The sequence below is a fragment of the Rhododendron vialii genome, chromosome 7a (genome assembly GCF_030253575.1).
Source record: "Rhododendron vialii isolate Sample 1 chromosome 7a, ASM3025357v1".
In the NCBI taxonomy this organism is placed as follows: Eukaryota; Viridiplantae; Streptophyta; class Magnoliopsida; order Ericales; family Ericaceae; genus Rhododendron; species Rhododendron vialii.
Genome location: NC_080563.1, coordinates 12,617,956 through 12,640,087, shown reverse-complemented (window position 1 = coordinate 12,640,087; position 22,132 = coordinate 12,617,956). Strand labels below are relative to the sequence as shown.

Here is a 22,132-nt window from a genome sequence, read left to right as displayed (position 1 = left end):
GAGACTTTTGATGAATGGGTGAAAGCCTGGGAGTTTGATCGAGTTGGTACTGCTTGTATCGGCCTTGGGCTCGATAAAAAAAAAAAAAGAAAAAGAAAAAGAAAAAATAGATGCAGTCTTGTAAATGCATCTAAGTTGCCAATTTAATACAGAACATGTGGTTCTCATTTTCATCCCAAGAAAAACAACTTGTTGAATACTTCGCATGGGCTCGATGTATGCTTGTATGGTTTGAAGAGGCTTGCTTGTATTCTTTCTTTTATTAAGGATTCTACTAATTGATATGTTTCCGCAAATAATTGAAATTCAATTTCTTCATTTGGATCTTCAATTTTTCAAAACTTAAAAAGTTCTTCCCTCAAGCCCTAATCAATGAACCTACTAAAGCCTTCAAATTTTATCTGATGAAACCCAAATACTGTCGACATCCCTTCATTTCCATCCTAGAACATTTTGAATTTCCCATTTATCTAAAAATACTAAGAGTCTCTGCTAGTTGAACCGCGTCCGGTAGACTCCCTGTTCCACTCATTCCCTTCGTCAGTTGTTTGATCGGGATACTATTACCTAGGTTCCTAAACTTGGAATGGATGGCGGAGCGTAGGTGGCAAGCAGTTATATGGATACGGTGCTTTATCCATAGACGCTTCTCCATGGGAGTTGTCCTTTGAGGGACTTCCCGAATGAGCGTACCGAGGAATTCTACCGTACTCCATGCAGTTATTGTTGTTGGTCCTGCAGAGCTTACCCAAAGGTTTAGTCCGGATTGTAGAAAGTGGGCGATACGTTTTTGTATTTCGAGAAGCTCTACCACAGTTGTCCATGTACCAGTAGAAGATTAGCTTAAAGACGTAACATCATCTCCAGGCCTTGTCTTAATTCAGAAGTTCTTGGCATCGACTTGTAAAATTCCAAGAATAGACTCAGCAATTGAATCCCGAACTCCGCTTTTCCCTCGGTGGGGGCCCCGCCGCCCCTGTTAACCTTCTCATTTTCCAGAATAAGCACCACCATCATCCTCTCTGTTGTTTGCGCCACTGATCAGTGCACAAGCGCCGCCGCCTCGTCACCACCTCCATACATCAGCCTGTTGTCCCCGCGTTACGCTCCCCTCAGCAGATTCCGGCAACACACGTTTTTATGTCTTTCAAATCCAGTCGTTCGGACGGTCCTTCGTTCGGCTAGTTTTTTCTCAAACCCAATTGGTCCCCCTTTTTCCGTCTTCACTATCCCATTCGATCGGCCTCTCTTTTCTTTTCTCTCTTCTAATTGGATCCGACTTTCCCCTTCTTACTCCCCTTCCCAATCAGATCCTATCGGGCTCCTCCAGTGTGGCTGGGTTCTTGCTGTGGGTGTTTCCTTTATTTTCTTGCAGGTCTACTGGTGTTTTGCGAAGCTTGCTTCGGTTTACTAACTCCTCGATCTGTGTCGGCCACCATTAGTAATGGGCGCGCTCGGGCCAGCGACATGGTTGCCTTTGGTTGATGTGGTGGGCTCTCTTCGCTTGATTGCTTGTTGTTTGTGGACACTAACCTTGGATGGGTTCTCTTGGGATGCAGTAGTTTAGGATTTGCTATTAGCTTTCAGCTGTAGTTTAAGGTGGTAGTGGTGGGTGTTTATCGGAGCAGTTAATTTCGCGTAGTTTTCTTTTTCAACAACCATGGTTGCGGTGTGGAACTGCATTTTATCTATCGATTCTGTGCCGTAGTTGGCTTTTTTGGCCAGCTAGTTGCATGATGTTTATTCCATGCACGCAGTGCTCTCTACCGAAAAGTGTAAAAAAAGCCATTAAATTGGCATCGATCGCACTAGGTTGGCATTGATTGGTCTCTGTGGAAAGCATCGACAATTGTAGAACTACCGTGACAGCTGGATATCGACACATTGCATGCGCAGATCTGCCTTCTGCCAATCTAATCAATTTATTGCTGAACTTGATTCCTTCATTTGTTTTGGCTATGTATTTTGTTAACTTGTGTGTGATAGGTTTTTCTCCAGTTGTATTAGAGGCACACGGTAGATTGTAATCCTTATTGATATTAATGAATTTCTAACGTGTTCCAAAAAAAAATATATATATTCTCCCTCTTCTTCCATTAAATTTAATAAGACACTTGTTCCTATCCGATCAACCTAATTTCTTGCACAATTAATTTCTATGCCAAGACCTACAAAATAAATAGTTTGGATCGTCAAAATAAACTGTGAGGCCCCATACTATTGAGTGGTGTGTGTCAAAAGGTGTGTTAAAAATGTGTACGTAAAAAGACTCTTTTATTGAAGGAGGGCCAGGGTACTGAATTAACCCGACCCTAAATTCGACATGTGAATTTAACCACCTTGTAGCCATCAAAATATAGCTGCAAGCAAAATGAGTCAGTCATGAGCTCAGCTTGGCTCGGCTCAATATGGGCTTGACTCGGCTCATAAAGTTAACAAATAAGTTTGAGCTACAATTCCAAGCTCGTTTGGTCAAATTTTGAGTAAGCTGAAACTCATTCGATAGAAGGCTCGACTCGAAAAAAAAAAAGGCCTCAATAAGAACTCAAGTAACCAGAAAATGCTTTGATGTATGATTCTCAAGAAAAGATAATGGGTCTTTTAAAAACTTATGGAAAATGATATTGGCACTCCAAAAATTGATGTAGGCACTCCAAAAAACAAAGAAAAGTGGCTTTGGAGTTACACTAATTTTGGAGTGCCTGCATCAATTTTTAGAGTGCCAATATCATTTCCCAAACTTATATATCTACAGTGAAAATTTTATTTGCAGCTCTAGATGCCGTAAGCAAGCATAAACATTACTAAATCTTTTTAAGTTTTTTTTGCTCTCACTATTGTATTTGTAGTCTGTAGATATTAGTCTCTCATTTCGCCAGAACAAAGATTCGTCTGTGCCATTTTCTTCTTGTTTTTGTTTTCTGAATACTACATATACCAAGAGTCCAAGAGGTATAATTTACTAGAAACATTTCCCAAGTGAGTGAGTCTCTCTACAATGAGTATGTTTATACTGAACATAGTTGGTGGCAAACCGCAATCAAAGTCGGTTCTCTTGGTAGTGCTTCAAATGATAGAAAAATTACAACCGGAAGATTCAAATATAAGTCTTTTGTTGACGATAACATTTTGCCCTTGAAATTTGATTTAGACGTTTATTCAGAAAAAATGAGTCCACACAATGTCAAAGTACCACTTGTTTTCTACGATGGCATGTGATATATTAGCCATTCCTCTTACCTAGGTGGCTTTGGTAAAACACCATCCCCGCGAATGAAAATCAGAATATTTTCTTTTTGAATGGAGAAAGAAAAGATTTTATTAACGAAATGTGACGGATACAAGAGATTAAAAGGACAAGAGCAAATGCATCACAACCAGGGTAAAACATCCCAACGAGATTGGCACCTTAAACCCCCAACAATCATTTGCAGCTCAAGCCCAGAAGGAATCAAGATTGGCAAAAAATCAACCGAGAAACCAAGGTAAATTTAACAAGAGTACATGGAAAACTAAATCCGCCGAGATGATTGATCACCATACTAGCCCAAAACCCCAAAGGTGGATGAACCATCAGATTAAACAAAACCCAAATGAAGATATGAGCTGTTCTCATAAGATCACAAGAAATCCCCCATGATCCCAATTGTACTTCAGCAGTTGAAGAATAGAAGATAACGGAATTGCATTATATAGGCACGCCCTTATTAGTTGCCGTAGCAGTAGGAGAATGAAAGAAAGGGCTCACACCAAAAGCAGATCGCATCCCCTCCAATGATTGTTTGATTTTAATGGCCGTGGAGAACTCATTCATTGTTTGAGCAGCAAAAGATCCATACTAGATCGAGAAACAAAAACAGCAACAAAAACTTCAGTTTTGTGCAGTAGAATGAAAATCAGAATTTTAACACACGAAAGTTTACGTACAATTTGGAACAGTACGAGGCATATTGGCAGAATTGATGAGAGCAGCTCATGCCAAAACCAGGCATATTTCTAACCTTTGGGTTAGAACACGCATCTCTCCCTTTTTCTCACTCTCCTCTCTTGAATACTTTGGAGGAGCCACACATACCTAAGTAACCCACCCATACATGTAGATGAAACCTCAAATCCATCACATGCATGCAAGTGGCTCCATACGTCTTTGGTGGGGGAGATCCGCCCCTATTGTTTTCAATTTGTGGAGAACCAAACCTTGTGAGCGCAGAATCTCCTTACTTTCCATGCTATTTGTCTTTCCAATTCTAAAAATCAATAAAAAAAAAAAAGTGAAATCTACACACTTCTATAGCTGCAAGAAATACCATCTAAGAACCTACCAAGTACCAACAAATCCTTGGTAATTACCAAGTTTATTAAGCTAATAGAAATCAATTCCTCAATAAATAGGCACACATGCTGGCAAATACAAGAACATGCAGTTGTCTTCTGCAGCACATCTCTAAATACGTCGTATTTTCCTTGGTGGGCAAAAGAGCACGCCACCATTGCATCGGGGATTCGAGAAAGTCAAAATGTTGTGTGTTGGATCAAGTTCTAACCAACTCACCTAAAAGCAATTGTTAATAGGGGAAGGCACAACTTAGTCTTTGAAGGGCCACGCAAAGCCCTACACTAATAAGCAGCAGGCGGACATGAAGCGCTTTGCAATGCTTCCCATTCAACACCGATGGGTGAAGGCGGTTAGTCCTCCCTTTGCTTGTCCCATGCAAGCGGGGGCGTCTAGAGTAGGATGCTGTATGCTACCCCAATAAAGCCAAAATTGTGAAATAGTCTATCCCATCACATGATTCGCATCTAGGCTTTAAGGGGGCATTGTACTATGGAGATGTACGGAACTAAAAGATTGAACCGCCTTCATGTCAAGTTTACCCTCTCCCTTCATCCTCGGTTCTCTTACAACCCATTTGGATGGTGAGAAATGATGAGATAAGAAAGGGGAGCCCTTTCTCACCATATCTCACCATTGTTTATGAGATTGGGTGAGAAAGGGTAAGGACCAATCAAAAGTTTTCCTTTTTGTACTTTTCTCACCATTTCTTACCAAAATACTCAATTCAAATGGGTGATTTGGCAAGAAAGTTAGTTCTTTTCTTTTCTCATGAAATCCCTCCATTTACAGAATCAATCCATACATACAGCTCCTATTTGTGTGGCAGCAACTTGAAGATCACTCTTTTGAATTTTTTTTCTAAATGACGAATACTGAATTATGCCTTCTGAGCAGAAAAACTAAGCAAATGAAGCAGAAAATCGATCTGTCCTGCCTGGAGACTACACGAGGATTGCAAAATAGAGCTGAATAACAGAGGCCATCAAGTTGAACATCAGCCTGTAGCCTACATTGTCAACACACAAAAAAGCTGCAAGAATCATGAATATACAATAGAGTAACCAGACATGATCACAAGTTACCAACAGACATCAAGAATCAAACAGGAGACCAAACAATTTCATCACCACACATCAGAATATGTTACTGTATCTTGATCATACTCTTTCCTCAACTACTCATCATCAAGCAATTCAAATATGCATCAAGAGAATACCTATTAACGCTGGCCCGGACACTCGAGTTATCAAAAACTCTGGCAATAAACATAACACAAATGCAATTCCCTCAAAACCTACCTCCTGGAAAACCCACCATCCCTTCTGCCCTTCCCTACCACCAGAGCCCGCTCCCGCTCCTTCTCCCTCTTCTCTCTCTTCAACCGTTCTTCTCTCATCTCCTCCACCGTCTTCTTCCCGCTACTCTTCCCCACTCTACACTTACCACCCTCATCCTCCACCTCCTCCTCTCTCTCCACATCGTCACTCGGCCGCCGAGACAAATACCACGGCAACTTCACCCCTTTTCCAGCCACCCCATACCCTAACTTATACTTCTCATCTTCAGGCAACACAACCCTCACCTCCTCCTTCTTCTTCTCCACCTTCATCTTCTTACGCGCCCCTCCTCTGTCCTCATCCTCTTTTTTCCCTTCTACTGGATCGAAAATCCTAATCCCTTCGAACAAGTTAATGTGGTTCAACTTCGATTTCGACTCCGGCTCGGGCGACGGCGGAGCCGGTGCAGCCGCGGTTGGTGCCGCCGTGGAGGGTTGATGAACCAAGGGAGCCAGGCCGCGGGCTTGGCGGAGCTGCTCGATGCGGAACTCGGTGTCGCGCTTGCGAGACTGCTCGCGCTTGAGCTGCTCCTCTTTGGCGGCTTCCTCTTCGTCTTTCCGGACTTTCTCTCTGTTGTCGAAGTTGTAGACGTTCCATCGCTTCTGAGGGAGGATGTTTAGACCGCCGTGGCCTCCCATGGTTGGAGACTAGGGTTCAATGCAAGGGAAGACGATCTGTGTAGAAAACCCTAATTCGATTCGAAACCCTTGTTGGATTGAAAACCCTAATTCGATTGAAAATGAGGGTAGGGGAATCCAAATTACCTGTAAATTGATCGTGGAATCTCTCTCTCTCTCTCTCTCTCTCTCTCTCCCTCTCTCTCTCTCTCGCTCGCTCGCTCGCTCGCCGGAATTTCACGATATCTAACTTGCGAATGATCGGATCGGAAAAAATAAATAAACCACAGAGGGACGGCATGACGTGGTTTTTAAAGGAAATTTTTAGGCCGGCTTAAGTTTGACGAAGGTCAACGGGCCAAGGCCCATAAAATTTGGGCTGTGCTTTGCAATGGGTCTGGAGGAGACTAGGAATCATTTCTCCCAGAGGAAAAAGGAGAAGAAAGTTTTGGAGAAAAGAACGCGGGGAATTGATTTCGCCGATCCTTTTTTTCCAACACATTCACCTTCTCTCACAAAATAAATAACCTAATAGAGACACAAAAGGGAGTGCCGTTAGAGAAAATAGAAGTGGCAAACTTTGCTCCGTTCACGCTAGTGATTAACTTACGCAGAATAATTTTTTGGTTTTATCTTTATTCAATTTTTTTTTTTTTTTTGCATTTGTTACTTTTATGCCAAATTTTTATGTGATATGGGTGAGAAAGGACGAGAGGAATCGGAAAAGTAAAAAATTTTGACTTTTACACAAGTATTTTGGAAAATATCCAAAGAAAAGCTTCTTCTTTTTTTTTTACTTTTCCGATTTCTCTTGTCCTTATTCACCCATATCACATAAAAATTGGGCATAAAACTAACAAATGCAAAAAAAAAAAAAAAGAATAAAAATAAAACCAAAAAATTATTCTACATAAGTTAATCACAAGCATAAACATACTAAAATACTACCTTCTTACTGCACTTTTTGTGTCATCCTTATATTGGTGTCTTTAATGGCGTAGGGCTGAGGAAAGAGAAGGGAACCACTGATCCGAATTTTTAGAGGCTTGGGGTTATACTCTAGGCAGCTAAGAGGTCTTTCACTTTTTCATCTTCACATGCTATCTGCTTTCTTTTAATGATGTTAATTGTAAACTGACATTGCAAAGTTTAAACACACATTAATAACATCACAAAAGGTCCATAAAAAAGAGGGCGGGTCTTTAATTTCAATTAAAAAGCGGCTTTCCGATTAAAGAGCGAATCTTTAATTAGAAAATTAGAGGCCTGGGCACATGCTATGTGTGTGCAAGTTAAATTTTGACAAAATAAGCACAATACTCATCACTTGTGCTCCCGCCTCTAGCTATGCTAAAGGTTATACAGGATAGTTTAACAAAACTTCATAGAAAAAAGCTTCAATACACACATGGGTGTACAATATGCACTTTACGAATTTGTGACTCGTGGTATAAGTTTTTGTGGCCTGACGTATGGAATCTTTCGGTGCTTTAATAATGAATTTTAGTGGTTCACCATATGATTTTTTTCGGCTCGTGTTATGAGATTTTTGTGGCAAAAAACGCATAAATTCAATCCAAACTTTTGCGGTCCATGTTATGAATTTTTGTAGTCCACCTTAAGAATTTTGTGGTTCAAAAAGTCGGCGCAATTCAAAAAAAATGGGCAGTAGTTTCGAATTTTTGTGGTTCAATTTATGAGTTTTTATTGTCCAACTTATGAATTTTTTTTATGACAACTTTATGAATTTTTGTGGCTCCAAATACAAGGTGCAGCAGATAAAAAGAATTAATACGAAAATGCGTGCTGTACACACCCCTTTTACAAGATGTGTGCGGGAACCATGTCCAATTTTATCCTACTGAACTTTCTATCGAACATGTGTAAAGTAACATAATCAAGGGCCTACTGATTTAGATTGGTTTTGGCTTAGAAAGTAAAGTTGACTTCTTGATTTGTTTTTATTCAATTTTTTTTCGCATTTGGTTTAATGTTTTTGTAAAAGATGAAGTTGATCAAATATCAGTACTGACGCAATCGATTGGTGTTCTTCTTAATAATATAAGGGTGCGTTTTCACTAGGCTACAGGCTAACGACAATGGTTTAGTTGTTTCCGTTTAATAGTATTTTAGCTGATGCATGTGAGAAAAATGACCCGCCTAGAAAAAAATCCGTAAAAAACATGGGCTTTAATCCATTTTAAAAAGCAGAAACGCTCCCTAAATTTTTACAGAAATGTGTTTCTTTTTTGTGGATGTTGATGTTCGATCAAATCTAATTTTTGACACAACCGAGTCCAAACAGGTCCCAGAAGCACATTAAACTAAGCTATTCAGTATTCAAGTGCAGGTCCGTTCACTTGGATTCATTGAAATTTCAATTATATTCTGACCTAGACACATACATGATTCTCAGAGCTACAAAATTTTGTTACATCGACCTCACTTAAATCCCCATGTTCATGGCTTGATTCATAACATTGTCATAATCCCCACGAATAGGTTAAAATCATTGCCAATCAACCTTAACCTTGAAGCAACTTATAGAATAGTAATTCGTAATCTACGCCAAGAGAGGTCAAGGTAACGTGATTGGGAAAGCATAATCTTAGGCCCCGTTTCGGTTTCTTTAAAAAAAAAAAAACTTTTAGAAAATGATGTAATTTCAAGCTCAAAAATCATGTGTTTACGTAAATAATTTTCTTATCAATATAGATCTTGTTTGATAGATCTCATTGAGATCTTTTAAACGGTGCAAAAAAAATTAAAAATTATTTTTTATTTTCATTATATTTGATCTCAAAATTACCTTCTTTTGAAAAAAAAAATTTAAAAAGAAAGCAAAACAGCACCTTAGAATAGAAGTTAGTACTAAAAGTGATTTGATGACATCAAGTGCATCAGCCTTAAAATAATGTATTTAGAACTTTTTGAAGGATTTGCAAAAGTTATTGCATACTCTCAGAATATTGTTTCACCTCTCATTGTAGTAAGTAGTTTGTGTGCCGTGAATCATATCACAGTACTACTACGAGGGTGAAGCATGGGTCCACGAGCATGGAATAATCTCTCAAGGGTCTCAAGGGCTATGGAATAATCTCTCTAAGGATTGGATGACTCTGTGCATCCCTCTAGTTCACTCAATTAGGTCCAGATCTCCTCTCTCTAGACAAGTTCAACCACAAGTGTCCAATGCAATAAAGTCAACATAATAAGCTCCACTAGACCCATCATAGAATGGGCACCACGAAAAAAAAAAGTGTGTGTGTGTGTGTGGGGGGGGTGGTTGGCGGTTGGGGGTTGGAAGCAGAAGCATTCAAAGTGTACTCCAAAGTCACCCGTCTCAAAAATCTCAACTTCTAGGAATAAACAAATAATACCTTGTAGATTAAAGCTTCACTTCACCATAGCCATCATCTTCATTTCCACACCAGCAATAGTAGAATCAACAGCTCAAACTTGCCCTGCTTGAACATGATCGGGCTTGGCTGCACCGTAGATGGGTATCTAAACGACTCCAAGTTCGATCAACCGGTACCATGGATCGGCATCTACATAGCCGTGGCATCCGCCGCCTGTGCAATCGCTATGGCTGTGGACGCCTTCAACGGATTCCGCCAACGGAAGTTCTGGTTCCCATGTAAGTTCTTCTCTCTCAATGCCACCACCCTAACCTTTATAGCAGTGGCGATCAAACTGTCGGTCGACCTCAACACCTCCATGCCCCGCCGCCAAGAGCAACTCGCAAAACTCAGTAGCGCCGCCTTGATATGCACAGTAATGGGTAATTCCATGCCTTCTCTAGGAACCATGGGAAACAAAGAAATAGTCGCGAACATCGTGGCTCTGGGAATCCTTGTTATTACTGCAATAGTCAACATCTGCATCCAATTGGGTACTGGGGTTATTTATGTTTTCTGGAAAGAACATGCTTTCCTTATGTTCCTCATGCTTGTTTTGCTAGCAATGCTGTGTTCTTCAGCTTTGACTGTCCCGACTACCAAACGCTATTTCGAGATGAAATACACTAAAAAGCATCAAATGGCAATGAAAGAGTGCTCAAATGGAACTGAGAAATGCCATCCTGAGAAACTGAGAGAGGATCTGACCAAGTTTTGGATGATGGCGCATACCTGTGGGCCCCAGTTTGTCATAGGGCGTTCGGCGACATGTACTGCCTCAGGGGCATTCTCCCTTTTGGCTGCTGTGACCTTAGCAGAAGCTATGCTTCGATCTTACTTCATGCCTCGGTCTTTCAAATTTTGCATTGGTGAATCGGCATATAAGTGGTCAACTACTTTAGTTCTTGTAACCCAAATCATAGCAGTTGTTGCAGGTACTATTGCCCCTGCTTTTAGATGGTTCACCGCTATCAATTTCAGGTGTCCAAAGAAAGCAACTAAGGTCTGCAAGTTTAAACCCCAGTTTAAAGTGGAAAATTACTGGATCCAGTGGATGGTAGAGTGGAAAGAGTGCCCGTTAGGGCTACCAATGTGGGGACGCCAAGGTAAAAAGCTCACCCATGACGCGAAGAATGCAACTCTGGACTTGTGCATTCGAGTGCAGTGCGGAATAGTGGTGGTGAGCAAATTGGTCCGACTAGTTTCCATTTTCTTCATGCGTGGGGTTCTGACATGCTATCTCTACTGCAAGGGATTGACATGGTTGTTCAAATGCCACAATGGTGTTACAAATGACGACTCAGGGTCTGAATCAAAGCCCTTTTCAAAGCTACACCTCAGCCGTTTCGTTTTGCATCTTGAGGGAGAGGAAGAATTGATTGATGTGATGGTAGAGAGCAATTGTGATGCGACTGACAAGTGGTTTCTAATGGGAAAAAAGAAGCCGCCTAAAAATCTCATACAGCTTCTAGAGAAATCAAAGTCATTAAAAGAATTTAAGGGAGTACTTGAGTTTGATAGCGACAAGGTTCCTTCTCTAGATGCCGAAGAACCTACAAATTGTTGGGCTCTTCCAGTCGTGACACTAACTAGTATTGCGGTCGCACTCCCAGGAATTGACAGCCTACTGATTGAACAGTTAATAAGAAGCGTAAACGAAGGTCTCATGTATGTCAGAATTGTACAGAATAACCTGAATTCCACAGCAGAGTTAGATAACATCCGGAGGGCAGCAGAAATTTTGTGGCTAGGTATCGAACTCTATCACAGGTGGCTAGATGTGGATCTCCGCAAGATGGCCCTGCAAGCGAAAAGCCCAGAAAAGGTAATGGAAGAGCTTTCTGATAATGCACAGAAGAGGTTTTGGGAATTCAGAACGGAAGACATTCATGGTTGTTTGAGGGAGGACCCTTCTAGGTGGCCTGTCAAGGTGTTGGCGTCAAATTCCATGTACAGAATATGTAAAACTATTTTTATGGATTATGAAGCCAGAGACTATGATGGTAGTGAGAGGCTATTTGAAAGGTTGTGTACCATGATAGCTGACATATTTGGCGCTTGTTTCACCAACTTACCGATGGTTATACCCATGCAATGCCACAACAGTGCCATTGAAGAGAGGGAAGAAAGTGTCCACAGCGCAATTGTTCTTCTGGGAAAGTCAGAAAAGATTTTGGAAATTCTCAGTCAACAACCACTTTCAAGTTTGAATCCGGAGCAGCTCGCACATATTGATGACTGGCGTTCATTACACAAGCAGAAGACTTTATCAACTGTTGGGAGTGCAACAGCTTTTAGTTCATCTGATCTGTACGTATCCATTGTGTAGAATCAACTGCATCGATTTAGAACTGAATACACCTATATAGAACCATCTGAACCACATGTATTGTGAAATAGAATCTTATTAAGAATTTTCAGTTTTGAATACGATGTATGGTTTTGGACAATACTCGCAGCTTTACATGTGGAGGAATGAGAACAACGGAAATCATTTTAGTGAGCAACACAATAGAAATACAGTGTGAACGTGTAAAGACAGTTATACAAATCAGAAATTCAACCTAGAGTACAGAAACCCCAAATACAATAGGTCGTCTTGTACATAGATGCCAAAAGAGAATGAAGAGACAAAAGACCCCGGGACCATCTGATAGCGGGCGTGGATCAACTTTCTACCTACAGAGCGCCTGAAAGCTTTCAAACCATTCTCATCCAATCATAAGATCGTCAATTTCTGTTTGACATTTAAGAATCTCCTTATACATTGATTTTACTTGTATTATGTTTATACCTGCTTGGATTTCTTAGCAATTATAATATTTCCAGAAATTCCGTAGGATTGGGAGCCTATGGAGCGTTGACGCTCCTAGAGGTTGCCATAACTGTGTCCAACGAGGGGACACGGCAAAAAACGGGACACGCCACATGGCGTGTTCATTAAATTTAATTAATATTTTCAAGGGGACAAGCCAAGGACGCAGGAGGGACATAGGAGGGACGCGTATGGTGACACAGTAGGGGTTAAATATGCACTTTTTTAAAAGTTTTTTTTGGGGCTAAAGGCGTATTACTTTGAATATTTTGGGGTAAAAGTGTAATACAATGTGTATATTATATATATACATAAAGTTATAACTATGTTTCCATTGGTTTAAAAGTAATTTTATTTGTTTTTGTTGTGTCCCCTACCGTGTTCGTCCCCATATTTTTTTGTTATAGAAATGACGTATCCCGTTTTAGTGTCCGTGTTTCTGTTCGTATCTGCACCCAAATCCAAATCCGGAACTTCTTAATGACGCATGAATGCCTATTTACAATGAGGTTCCCCACATATCTCAATAACTAGTTGATGTTTCTTCAAATCCATTCAAAAAGTTTCTCCACAAAAAACAGAAGGGAAATAGTTACCAAAATGTATCCATCTGTCCTCTACCATGAGGAGTCTCAATAGAAATAGGCATACATATAAGTGAAATTATCTTGAAGAAAACAAATGGCTGGCATGATAAGAATTTCATTCAACAACTATGTGAAAAGTACTCTTTATTGAACATCCGTTAATCAACTTATTCATGCTTTTACGAAAATACAGAAAGCATCAGGACAGGCAGGGTAATAATGAAAATTATGAATAGAGTTGTTGCATTCTGCTTTCCACCACTACCAATAGCAACCAAAAACCCCACCCAACTTCCTTTGAGAAAATTGCATCCAAGCCCTCGCTCTATGTGGTTGGAATTCTGCTCATGCCCTTCATGTTTCTGCGATCTACTCAAGATCTTCATCTAGTGCACAGTACTATGTATGCATCTTGGGCATAGTCATGTTTCCTGCAGGACATCTAGGATTTCCTTTATGTACTGTCTTTTATATTGTTGCACGACTGGATTTCCTTAATGTATTGTCTTGTAATAAAATCCACCATGGATCCTGTTGGAATTCATCACTTCCTATGATCCGTAACCTCACTGCATATGGAACCTCTGTTGTCCCATTAGAAGTACAAAAAAACTCATTTCTTGTATGATCTCTACATATGATTGTGCTTAAACAGGTGCCTCCTCCAAGACTCCAGAGATACATAAGAGATGTAAACCCAAACACCAACTGCATCAGTGTAGAAAGACCCAAAAGAATTTGTAGACCTAAACAATCCCCACTCAACTAGTTCAGCAAATGACAACTTAATCACATATGGATATACACCGTCTGACTAGTTTGACGCTGTATAAATGTGCGAGGGCAATGCATTAGTGGCACTAGAAGGAATCCTATAATGAAAACAGAGAATAAGTAATCATGTATGCATGACAAAGTTTAGAGAGAGAATTTTTTCAACTGATCCCAATCGCATAACAGAATACAAGAGGAGATTATACACTCAAGCTATCCGACTAACTAAATGAAGCTGTACTAGCGCAAGATTAACTAATTCTTTTCCAAGAAATAGACTTGGCTGGGTGACAGTACATGGTTAGTACTCTTCAGTCTTCTCTCTATCAGTGTATAACAGCTTTAATAAGTATAATCATGGAAGCGGTGCAGGTAAGAACAAGGATGATGATTCAGGGGGGACAAATGGCTTTGAATTGCTTCAACTAGATAGTACTTCTCTATATAGGTCGAACCACCCGACTTGAACAAACTCTGTGCTCTAACAATTTTCTCTCAAATTTTGTTCTTAAAAAGGTGATAGAATTCCATTTTGGATCGACCCTTCATATCTTCTTCTACCTCAACCCTTCCGAGTCTGACATTTGATTCCATTACAAAACTTTGATCACTTGCAAAACAGAGATTTGTCTACATAATCATGCTTCATATTACTGCCTATCCATGAAATGCTGGCCATGTAATTAAGTACAATCCGTATACAAAGGAATCCCAAGCTATAGATACTAGATAGTACTAAGATAGCAATAAAAGGAGAAGAAGAAGAGGACAAAAACCAAAATCAAGATGCAGTTTTAGCTGTGATTAGAGCCTTTTGTCCTTGTCAAATGGACACAGCACGCTTTTAACTGTGTAACTACTATTCACAAACTACGAACAATCGCATTAATCCCCCCCATCAACCATCTCGAGCCTAAACAATTATGACTTTGGATAAGCGACAATACTGATTTCTGAACACTTCTGGACACTTGAAACCTCCAACTCCCAAGCCATGAGTTCATTATGCTATTGATTTCAAAGCCTGTACTTGCCAATTTTTCCCCAAAGAAGTATTTCTACCAGTAATTTACCAGACAGGTGCAAACAACACCAAAATCTCAATCTTCCAGTTTATTAGCTGAACTTCTCGCAATAAAAAACAACAAAATGAGAAAAAGGATATTTCCAGGAAAGCATCTATAGTTAAATCCAAAATGTATGTTTCCCCCAACATTAATCGCAGAAGAGCTAGAAGGCTTAGTAACATTACTGGTATCTCTTTGACTGCTGATCTTGGGAAATACTTGGGTGTGCCTTTACTTCAGAGTATATTGAGCAGACTGCACTTTAATCCTATTGTCGAAAAAGTACACAGGAGACTTGCTGGCTGGAAAGCTAATGTTTTGAACTTAGCAGGTAGGGCTACTCTCGTGCAATCGGTGACGTCTACCATACCTAACTATACCATGCAGACTATGGAAATCCCTGTGAGTGTGTGTGATAATTTGGACAGAATTAATAGAAACTTCCTTTGGGGAGATACTGATAGCACCAAAAACATTCACCTTGTTAATTGGACTACTGTTTGTAAATGCAAGATAGGGGTGGACTTGGTATCAGGAAAGCTAGAAACCAAAACTTGGCACTCCTAACCAAACTTAGCTGGAAAGTCACCATGCATGGGTTAAAATGCTAAGAGACCAAATAAATGGACCATTGGATGGTATAGTTAGGTATGGTAGACGTCACTGATAGCACCAAAAACGTAATGCTTCACATGTTTGGCGTAGCATGGTCAACACCAATCACATAATCAAAAGGGGAATAAATGGACCATTGAGATGGATCCAAAGTGGATCTTTGGAAGGACTGGTGGTGTGGGAGTGGCCCTCTTATCTTAAAGTATCAGGGACCCCATACTAATGGTAATACGAAGGTAAAAGAGATTGTTGATGATAATGATACCTGGGATCTTTCAAACATAGCACACACACATAGTAGATCAACAGGATACGAATATCATTTATAACATACATCTCTCTAGTTACACGAATTCCCCTGATCACCCTACCTTACCTGGGCCAGTCCTGGGAGTAATGGATTCACTACTGCTGCTGCCTATGATCTAATCAATTTTGAGGATACGGATACGAAGGGTTGGATTTTGTTCTGGAAGCTCAAAATCCCGGAAGAAATTAAAACTTATGGCTCATTTCGGATGACAAATTGCCATCAAACCCGTTGAGAGCTAACAGAAAAATCAACCTTTCGAGCGCTTGCCCTCGCTGTAATACCAGTCCTGAGAGTTTGAGTCACCTATTTCGTGAATGCCCCAAAGCCAAAGACATGTAGTCCTCTATTTGTCACAACAACTGGATTAGAAACCTTCTCAGGAGAACCCTTAACGATTGGATTGTAGTTAATGGTAAATCCAGTCACTCCTATCGTTAGGATAGAGATATCCCTTGGAATACAGTTTTTGTTACCACTCTTTGGCAAATTAGGAAAGATAGAAACAAAACAGAGTTTCAATAATGTTAATATTCCACCAGCAGTGAGCCTCAAAGCTATTAACTCTTATGCCAAGGAAATTGGGGAAGCGTTTAAAACTCCCATCCAAACTGATAGTACTACAGTAATCATTTAATTGTTTGGAGGTTCCCTTGTGGAGGAGAGATAAAACTAAATACGGACGGATGTTGGTATGACTCCAACAATAAACCTGGATTTCGAGGAGTTTTCAGAAACGATGCAGGGGCATGGATTCTAGGGTTTTATGGAAAGTTGGAATGCAACTTGAGCTTGGAAGCTGAGCTTTGGGCAATGTACATAGGACTTACAATCATTCAAGAAAAAGGGCTACAGCATGTGAAGATTTAATCTGACTCATGTATTGCGGTGAATCTAGTCAATGGCGGCGCCGCTATGGATCACCCCCAACGCATTCTAGTCAAAGACGCAAAAATGTTGGCAACCTGAACTGGAACCAGAATTAGCCACATCTTCTGTCAAGCCAACCAAACGGCGGACTGACTAGCCCGATTGGGAGCTGAACAATATGAAAGTTTAGTCGTCACAGAGCAAGTTCCCCTTGTGGCAAGGGAATACGTGATCGCCGACTGCCTAGGTGTCGGGCATCTCAGAACCTAGGTCTTCAGTTTTCTGTTTTAAGTTGTTGCTATTTTAGTCTGTATGACTCTGCTTCTGTTTGGTCAATTAATGTAATTTCCGTTGCACCAAAAAAAGAAAATCTACAGTTAAGTCTGTGTTATACTAGCACTAAAAAGAAGCCACAAGCTTAAATCATTCTTGGATCAATCTGAAAAGTTGACTTGAATACAATTAAGTTCTTGAGTACTACCATAACAAGAACTCCAGGGACAGTGAACCCATCGTAAGAAACTAGAACATATGTCACATAATCTTTCCTTTCGTCTCACAATTCTCGAAACTAAACCTTTCCAGTCCATTTTCAACAAAGAGGACCAAATGCAATTAATTTCTCATAAATGTCTTAAATCCAATCCACTTAAGCAATAATCTTGATTGAATCAAACGCAAAGTATTCTCATATGTTTTCACCACTGAAACCTTTAATTATGTCCTCAAATAGGAGTCTAAACAAGCCGAGCTTCATAGTATTCGCTAGGCTCATTTACTATACGCGCCTAAAACTCGAACTCGGCTCGGTTGTAAACGAGCCCAAGCCGAGCCTAGCTAATTTACCTAACGATCGGCCTATACAAACAAGCCGAGCTTTTGAGTGTCGAGCTTGGCTCGATTACTAAACAAGCCAACCAGAGCCATTAGCTGCTTGTGAGCATCTCAGTTCGTTTACAGTCCTATCCTCAAACAAAGACGGAATCAAATGCAAGATATTAATCCTCTCCCTCCGATGTAAACACTGGATTGTATCGTTTAGTACCTTTTTTTTCCTTTTCTTTTCCAGTAAGACCAGTACTTTCTCGGCAAGACATAAAAATAACACACAGAGTTCAAAGTTAAAACAGGAAAACACCCTAACACATAACCAAAATTCTTCAACTTTTCACTATCCATATAATCCAGAATTCCAGTCAAATTTCATCGTTTCGATCATCATCACTAACAAAACCCTCACCGATGATAGGATTTCAACTACAGGACCAAAACAGAAACTTCAAAAATTAGGAAGAAAAAAAAAACTCTGAGTCGAACGAAACCTCAACTGTTTCCCGATCAATTATCCTCGTCCTTCTTGTTCGGCTTCCGGTAATTCTCCTCCAGGTGCTTCGCGAACACGAGCCCCGTGTTGATGAGCTTCTTTATGTTCGGAACGTCGTAGTTTTGAGCTACGTACACTCCGAACATCGTCCCCGCCGTTAGTTTGAAAGCAGTTCTGATTATACCCATCGGAGATCGATCCTAGGGTATAGATACAGCGATTTGTACGTAGAACCGGGAGCTTCTTTCGTCTTAGGGTTTTTCCTTCTCCAGAGGTTGGATTTATAAAGGTTTTGCGTGACGCCTTGCCCAAGACTTGACAACTGTGTTTAGGGCCAATCCTCTGTGTAGGCTGTGGCAGTGCCGTTGAACAGATGGGACTCCACAGGGAGTGAACTTTCAGATGCAATTGCGCCCATGTGGTTTTTGGTGAAGCTGACAACCAGATTCGTTCTGGCCGTCTGATCTAATATGTAACTATGATCAATGGAGAATGGAATTCGATTCGCAAGTGGCTCTCCGGACAGTTTCGAACCAGCACCCCTTTTATGCCCGATTACAACCTGATCGTGTTGATCGATGAGCAACTTAAAATGGAACGGACTTGTGACTTAACCTTTGGCTGCAGCCAGGCTTTGGTCGGAGAGAGACTGACGGTTGTGCTTGTGATCTAGCTAACTGAAGGGAGCAAGTGTTCGATCAAGCGCCGTCGGATGTGTTGGAGGATTTGTGCAATGTCAATGTCCGCGATGGTCTTGAAGTTCGTCGAGTTGTCGCGTCAAGACTCAAGTGTTTTTGCTTATGACGAGTTAGGCCCTTCTTTGTATGCTAAATAAGCCTTGCATTTACACACAATTTTTATCATTTCTTACCTATTTATCCAAACAGAAAACCTATAGGTACCGACCACAACTCCACCGAAATCGTACCGACGGTCTCGCCGAACTGTCTCCGGCCATCGGACGGTCGATCAGAGCAGTCCTAAAATTCTATAACAAAAAAAAACGAGACGGTCTACGCGAGAATCAACGGCATCCGATGTGTGTAGGTACTCGATCCAAACACCTCATTTTTTCATATATTTCGAGCCGTCCAAAAATTCTAAAAAAAATAAAAAATGAGGGGGTCTAAACGAAAATCAACGGCATCCGATGTGTGTAGGTACTCGATCGTAACACATTTTTTTTTTAGAATTTTTGGACGACTCGGATCAACCGTTCGGTGGCCGGAGACGGCCCAGCGAAGCCGTCGGTACGATTTCGGTGGAGTTATGATCGGTACTGATAGCAGGTCTCTTATCCAAACAAGTAGTGAGATTTTTCTTTCTATTCTTTTCTTCTCTCACGAAACCTATCACTCCAATGGGGCTATAATAGTCTCGGTAAGCCGGATCTGGTTTTTTGAATATTGGTTATCAATATTAATGCGTGAGATTTTAGTATTTTAGATAACGACGAATCGACGATCATCATTCAAGTCGCAATTACGAATCTCGCATGAGTCTCGACCATATCTCAGTCCTAGTGTAACTGATAATTCTTATGTAATATTACTGATCGTGAAAATGATCGTGGAAAATTTTATACTCATAAAAATAAGTGTGAGGAGGGGGAAATTCAACTAAACTTTTGAATCATCCTTGACTTGGTTCATCGTATGAGATAGGTATAAATATAATTGTGAGTTTTTTTTTTAAGGTTGTTGACTCGACAATAGATCATTTCATATATAAAAAATAATAATAATCATTCCGTCCATTTTTATATGTTCCGTTTAGTAACTCCAATTTATTAAGAAAACATCATCATTATACCTTTCACATCAACTTTTACCTTCACTTTCCTTATTTACTCTCTATGGAGGCATCATCATTATACTTTTACTCACTAACTTTTTAAAATGGAATCTACTTTTAGAGGCAAAATAAAAAATGTATCAACTTTTACCCATTAACTTTACAAAATGGACACTTATTAATGGACAATTCAAAAATGAAATACTGAACTTTAAAAAGGGGACGGATGGAGTAACAAATTACAAAAAGGAAAACTTTGCGGTCCAAAAATGATGGGCAAAGTGAGAGATCTCCCCCTAAGAAAAGAGTCTTAGCCTTCTCGCAATAATGGAGAGGCGGTGAGAGCGAAGGAGATCCCCTGTCCGACTCCCATCCAGACAGAGGCCTGTTCGACTTTTCTCGATCGTTGATCTCGCAAATCAACGGCTGAGATGAGCCGAACACTTCTTGCACCAAAACGACGTCGTTTTGGCGCAAGAAGTGTTCGGCTCATCTCAGCCGTTGATTTGCGAGATCAACGATCGAGAAAAGTCGGACAGGCCTCTGTCGTTTTGGCGCAAAAAATGTTCGGCTCATCTCAGCCGTTGATTTGCAAGATCAACAGCTGAGAAGAGTCAGACAGGCATCTATTCGAGATGGGAGTCGGACAAGGGATCGATCTCCGGGGAGAGAGAGTGAGGATCCGGAGTGCAGGAGGAATGGAAAAAAAAATCAATAGAAAAAAAAAAGGGGGGGGGGGGGGGGGGTGGGCTTGTATGGAGCTTACACCCAAATTCTCTCTATTTTGAGTTTGAAATATGAGCATAAAATTTAATATGGAATATGAACTCATTAATTTCCCCTTAGAAAATTGTTTCATTATAGGAAAAACATTTGCCTTCTTTTCTTTTGGATGGAATTGAAGTAATGAGATGAAATCTCTACCTAGTTTGACAATATATATGCCTGCATTTGACAAATAAATGCAAGAATAATTAATCCTATTCCAATCCCTTTCAAACATTAAAATTACAAGGATTAGAAAATCGCGCTCAAATATTTTTTAATTCTCCTTGAAACTTCTTTTATCCAAACTTAACATGAATGAAAATAAAGGAAAAAGGCAAACTTAACCTAAAGAAAAAGGGAAGCGGAAAACAACAACTAATAGATAGCGAAGATTAGAAATCACGCTCAAATTCTCGTTACTTATTTTACCCAAACTAAACCCTTATGAAAATAAAGAGAAAGGCAAACTTAACCTAAAGAAAGAGGGACGCATACTTAACCTAAAATGAAAAATTGAGTCAAAGAGGCTTGGAGAGCTTACATTTCGATTTTATATATTGACATATGGAAGAATATTTGAAAGATCGATGGTATGGTTGGAGATGTTGCAAGGGCAAAGAGATGAGATGACTTCTAGACCATTATGGGTGGATAAAAAGTTCGATTCAGATTCCAGTTTATCCTTTCGACATCTCTTTCACTTATATTCTACCCTCAAAAAATTTCATTTGTATTTTTTTTTAAGATGTTGGGGTCAATTTAAGAGCACCAGATCAATTTCGCAATATCAGACAACAATTTAAAGTTGAACAAAGTTGTATATAAACTGATCCCATAAAAATTGATAACACCTAAAAATATTAAAGTAAACTCAAAAAGAAACAAAATCTCAAATTTTTTTAAATTTCAAGCATTCACCAATATGCCGTTTTCCACCTTCAAAAGTTAAGGAGAGAGATATGGAAATCTTCTTCCATTTTATTCTACTGGGTTATTTCAAAAGGAAAATTTATTCTCTTTGGTTCCACCAGGTCCACCATGAATTCAGAGAGAGAGAGAGAGAGCTATACATTCTCTTCTTTCTAACAGAATCTCGATTTCATCATCGAGTTCAAAGCAGATTAGAAAGTGATTATTCTTGCGATCTCAAAAAAAAAGTGCAGAGTATATATAACCCAAAAAGAAAGTGTGAGAGGTCTCTCTCATTTGCCCATGGGATTCTTGATCTTGACCTTTTGAATTACCCTTATCTCAAATGTGGGTGGTGTGTTAATCGGTCGAGCACCTTTTGTTTGTGTTCGATTTCCATGCCTGTCCGACTCATGTGGTGACCTCCCCTCCCCTAATAATAATTAACTAATTAATCCGCTGATTTATATTGCTGTGAAAAAATTAAAAAAAAAAAATTACCCTCATCTCAACTGGGGCAATTAGTTCAACCGGAGGGTAGCTCTACTCTACTTTTTTGAACTGTTAGCTCTACAGTTTGAGAAACCTTCTTAAAAAATAAGCAGTTT

General features: G+C 40.0%; 3 protein-coding genes across 3 annotated transcripts; 1 reads left to right on the top strand and 2 right to left on the bottom strand.

Annotated features, from left to right (window-relative positions):
• Positions 1-5,288: 5,288 nt before the first annotated feature.
• Positions 5,289-6,553, bottom strand: LOC131333957 (uncharacterized). Its single transcript, XM_058368807.1, has 3 exons — positions 6,519-6,553; positions 6,438-6,474; positions 5,289-6,347 (listed from the first exon to the last, which is right to left on the bottom strand). The coding sequence occupies exon 3, from the start codon at positions 6,309-6,311 to the stop codon at positions 5,631-5,633; it is 681 nt and encodes a 226-aa protein (XP_058224790.1). The 5' UTR covers positions 6,312-6,347; positions 6,438-6,474; positions 6,519-6,553; the 3' UTR covers positions 5,289-5,630.
• Positions 6,554-9,611: 3,058 nt separating this feature from the next.
• On the top strand, positions 9,612-12,141 carry LOC131333953 (uncharacterized). Its single transcript, XM_058368798.1, has one exon. The coding sequence runs from the start codon at positions 9,765-9,767 to the stop codon at positions 12,018-12,020; it is 2,256 nt and encodes a 751-aa protein (XP_058224781.1). The 5' UTR covers positions 9,612-9,764; the 3' UTR covers positions 12,021-12,141.
• Positions 12,142-15,144: 3,003 nt separating this feature from the next.
• LOC131333960 (uncharacterized) lies at positions 15,145-18,381 on the bottom strand. The gene has a single exon (XM_058368809.1). It carries the CDS (start codon positions 18,239-18,241, stop codon positions 18,068-18,070), a length of 174 nt encoding a protein of 57 aa, XP_058224792.1. The 5' UTR covers positions 18,242-18,381; the 3' UTR covers positions 15,145-18,067.
• Positions 18,382-22,132: the final 3,751 nt, after the last annotated feature.

Excerpts from the sequence above, each read along its gene's own strand:
- LOC131333960 (XM_058368809.1), bottom strand. The coding sequence starts at position 18,241 with ATGGGTATAATCAGAACTGCTTTCAAACTAACGGCGGGGACGATGTTC.
- LOC131333953 (XM_058368798.1), top strand. The coding sequence starts at position 9,765 with ATGATCGGGCTTGGCTGCACCGTAGATGGGTATCTAAACGACTCCAAG.
- LOC131333957 (XM_058368807.1), bottom strand. The coding sequence starts at position 6,311 with ATGGGAGGCCACGGCGGTCTAAACATCCTCCCTCAGAAGCGATGGAAC.